Source organism: Micropterus dolomieu, linkage group LG03 (assembly GCF_021292245.1).
Source record: "Micropterus dolomieu isolate WLL.071019.BEF.003 ecotype Adirondacks linkage group LG03, ASM2129224v1, whole genome shotgun sequence".
NCBI lineage: Eukaryota > Metazoa > Chordata > Actinopteri > Centrarchiformes > Centrarchidae > Micropterus > Micropterus dolomieu.
The window spans coordinates 17,197,630-17,201,537 of NC_060152.1; the positions used below are offsets into that span (position 1 = coordinate 17,197,630).

At 42.9% G+C, this 3,908-nt stretch overlaps 1 protein-coding gene across 4 annotated transcripts in view; it reads right to left on the bottom strand.

The window, feature by feature from the left end:
* Window positions 1-483: 483 nt before the first annotated feature.
* The window catches only part of LOC123968173 (protein FAM8A1-like), a 12,740-nt gene continuing 9,315 nt past the window's right edge, over window positions 484-3,908 (bottom strand). For 3 of the 4 annotated variants that reach the window (XM_046044736.1, XM_046044737.1, XM_046044738.1), the window contains exons 2-6: window positions 2,221-2,733; window positions 1,550-1,670; window positions 1,341-1,464; window positions 1,049-1,188; window positions 485-940 (exon numbers count right to left, since the gene is read on the bottom strand). In XM_046044736.1, the coding sequence (XP_045900692.1) occupies window positions 796-940; window positions 1,049-1,188; window positions 1,341-1,464; window positions 1,550-1,670; window positions 2,221-2,728 (1,038 nt within the window). In that variant the 5' untranslated portion in view covers window positions 2,729-2,733 and the 3' untranslated portion in view covers window positions 485-795. Of the gene's footprint in view, window positions 941-1,048; window positions 1,189-1,340; window positions 1,465-1,549; window positions 1,671-2,220; window positions 2,734-3,908 lie in introns of all 4 variants that reach the window. The other variant, XM_046044735.1, reaches the window with a different exon arrangement.

The window sequence follows — 3,908 nt, forward strand, 5'->3', positions numbered from 1 at the left end:
TAGACGAAAACCTTTTCCAGAGTGCTCTGGACCTCAGACTGGGCCGAAGGTTTACCTTCCAACAAGACAATGACCCTAAGCACACCACTAAAATAACGAAGGAGTGGCTTCACAACAACTCCGTGGCTGTTCTTGAATGGCCCAGCCAGAGCCCTGACTTAAACCCAATTGAGCATCTCTGGAGAGACCTGAAAATGGCTGTCCACCAACATTTACCATCCAACCTGACAGAACTGGAGAGGATCTGCAAGGAGGAATGGCAGAGGATACCCAAATCCAGATGTGAAAAACTTGTTGCATCTTTCCCAAAACGACTCATGGCTGTATTAGATCAAAAGGGTGCTTCTACTAAATACTGAGCAAAGGGTCTGAATACTTATGACTATGTGATATTTCAGTTTTTCTTTAATAAATTTGCAAAAATTTCTACATTTCTGTTTTTTTCTGTCAAGATGGGGTGCTGAGTGTACATTACTGAGAAATAAAATGAACTTTTTAGATTTTTGGAAAATGGCAGCAATGAAACAAAGAGTGAAAAATTTAAAGGGGTCTGAATACTTTCCGTACCCACTGTACATGCAGAAATACAGTATGTGTCTGGGACAAACCAAACCCAAGTTGTAGGGAGTTGAATTAGTTCATACTGATGTGTATCAAACTTTCTGCAACCGTCATAATGCTCCTGCATGTTCTGACGATACCTTGAAAGGACAGTGTCTGAGTTCTGCAGGCATTTAAAAAAAATAATAATAATAAACAGCATTAATGTAGGACTCTTTTCTGTGTTCTTCTGCGTCATCTGGCCCTGGGGCGCTTGACAACAATTGTACCAGCTACCATATCATACACAGTCCTGTTGTGCTGGAAGAACAGAAGTGTGATGAAGGCCGGAAAAAAGAAGGCAATTGAAAAGTTCTTGTTCAAGGCTCGGACAGTTGATCTGTAGAGTGAAACAAAAGACAGTGATTAAAACACAAACAGGAGAAACAAACTGGGTTGCATTTACTATGAAACTGCTAAAATATAATCTTTAAAATGAGCTACTTACGCAGACAGAGAGACATTGGTTGCTGGCACAACAAGCACCCGGTTAGGCTGAACCAGAACTGATGAATCACATGTAACAACTCTGAGTCCAATTAAAAACTTCCCTGGAGTGGCTCCTCCTGCTCCCCAAATGCACACAATCTGAAGGGAGAATGCTGAGCTGTCACTTAAATACACAGTGTGATATTTTCCAAAAAAATAAAAAAGATTAAAAAAGGTTGAGACCACTGTTCTGTCTCACCTTAATTGTATAGAATCTGAGTAACATGCATGAAACTTTTATGAGTGCTCACCTCATAAAAACACACTAATATCCGGTACACAAGTGCAACAAGCATCATTTTCTGTAGCTCCTCCATCGAGGTGTCCTCATCTATTTCCTCCACTATGAAATGCATGGCAAACTTGGAAACATCCCTGAAAAGCAAAGGAAATATTTCTGTGATATTAATCCAAAGAGTTTGTGTTTTTGAGAACTGCACACAGAGAGTAATAAACTCACTTGATTCCACTCAGGTGCATAATACTGATGATAATGGTTGCTTTGATGAAAAACAATATGAAGAAATCCACCATTTCAGCCAGGAATCTTTGAAAAGGTGAAGGAATGCTATACTCCCGACCTGGTGAAAAACAGCAAAATGAAATTGTAGTCATACATATTATATGGCCAAACACCCTAGCATTACACACATATGTTATTGCTGAGCATGTCATTCCAAACTTACTCTGATTTAGCCTCGCACTCTGCGTTCCAGTTCATTCCAAAAGTGTGCAATGGGGCTTTCAATGTAGGCTACGCTAACCATCTCAATAATAAACCAAATAATAAAATGGACCCTGGATCTAGTGATCCAATCATATCTGGTGAGACAGCCACTGCTGCCACTCAAAAACTCTTATAAAGTATGTTACTGTATTTCAGAAGTTTGTGGTGAACCCATCGTTTGGTAAGATTATTCTCAAGTTAGGCATGGTTTAATAACTATTTGCTTAGCCTACATGCTCGGGTGGATATTGTGTCCTCCTGTAGCCTGCATAACTAAGTCGGAGTCCATTGCTGTCAAGAAGTACACACCTCTCATATTCAAACTTAAATTGGTTGCCTGAAACCGTACATTTCGACAACCTGGTGGACACTAAGCGGTCAACGCAAAGCCAGCCGCTTTTTACCTGGTCTCTGTGCATTTCCATTCTCCTGCGGCTGCTGCGGCTGAGCGGACCCTGCAGCCCCGCCAGCTGCTTCACCTGCCCGGCTGCTTGAGGAGTTGCCTACATGTGGATACGGCGACATCGGAAGACCAAACGGGCTGCTGTACCAGTTCTGGGAGTTGATATCAAGAAGTGGCGTCGACGTCCCACTGGCTGGCTGTAAATAACAAGGGTAGGACATGGCTGATACTGCCAGCCAGCTCTGGCAGTTTACATATCCAGTGTAGTACTGCCACATCCATGCCTGCAGCTTCTCGCAGTATTCCGTTGTGGCGCGGCTTTTACCGGCGGGTTTCTTGCCTTCGACATTGTTGTGGTTGCCTATTATTTGAGTAACTTCGTCCAAGACTGGCTCGACTTTGGTAGCAAAGGGTTTTTTCTTTTCCTTATCGACTTCCATGTTTGTGTTTTCTTTGTCAGCCATGTTTGACGGTGGCGTCGCATCACGTGCGACGTCATTCTGGATCATTTCATCTGGACGTCGAAGACAAGATAACTTCAATAGTCAAAAAGTCAATATGATTAAGAAAACATTTACAAGTATATTTAGTTCAACATATTAGTTATTTTCTGAAGACAAACAAACTCATAAAACTGTTTATGTTCCATTTCACGACAAGTTGTGACACCCCCAACCCCCTTTATTAAGATACAGGCAATGATTGGATAGTGGTACTGTCCAATCATTGCCTGCTATTACACGACTCAGCCGCAAGGCAGTAGCATTTCTGCCTGATGGAAGCTGCTGCAGTCAGATGACATTTGGGGTCTTCAAGTCCACATTGTTGGAATTCAAATGAGCATGTATGAGCATGTAATGCAACAAATAGATAAGGCCGCCTCCAGCTGTGATAACATTAGTACCTGTATATTATATAACCTTGTGTTATGACAAAAACTTTGTATTAAAGAACTTGAAAATTGTGTTTGTGTAAAATGTGGTATGGTGGATTGTGTAAGGGTAAAACCATTTCAGGACATCCACTTAAAAGCCTGCACCCACGCATCAGCCCAAGTAAGCTTATATGGTATTGAGAAATCCAATGAGTTTGGAGGGGGGACACACACCCACACGTCTCTAACAGCAACACACCCGCTGAGAAACCAACTCTGATCATTGGCAGCTCCATTTTGAGAAACGTGAAGTTAGCGAAGCCAGCGGCCATAGTTAAGTGCATCCCTGGGGCCAGAGCGGGCGACATTGAGTCTTATTTGAAACTGCTGGCTAAGGATAAACGTAAATACAGTAAGATTGTTATTCACGTCGGCGGTAATGACTCCCGGTTACGTCAATCGGAGGTCACTAAGATTAATGTTGAGTCGGTGTGAACATATGCAAAAACAATGTCGGACACCGTAGTTTTCTCTGGACCCCTGCCAAATCTGACCAGTGATGACATGTATAGCCGCATGTCGTCATACCGCCGCTGGTTGTCGAGGTGGTGTCCAGCAAACGATGTGGGCTTTGTTGATCATTGGCAGACTTTCTGGGGAAGACCTGGTCTGATCCGGAGAGACGGCATCCATCCCACTTGGGAAGGAGCAGCTCTCATTTCTAGAAATCTGGCCAAGTTTATTAGTGGACCAAATCCATGACAACCCAGAGTTGAGACCAGGAGGCAGAGTCGCAGTTTAACACACTTCTCTGC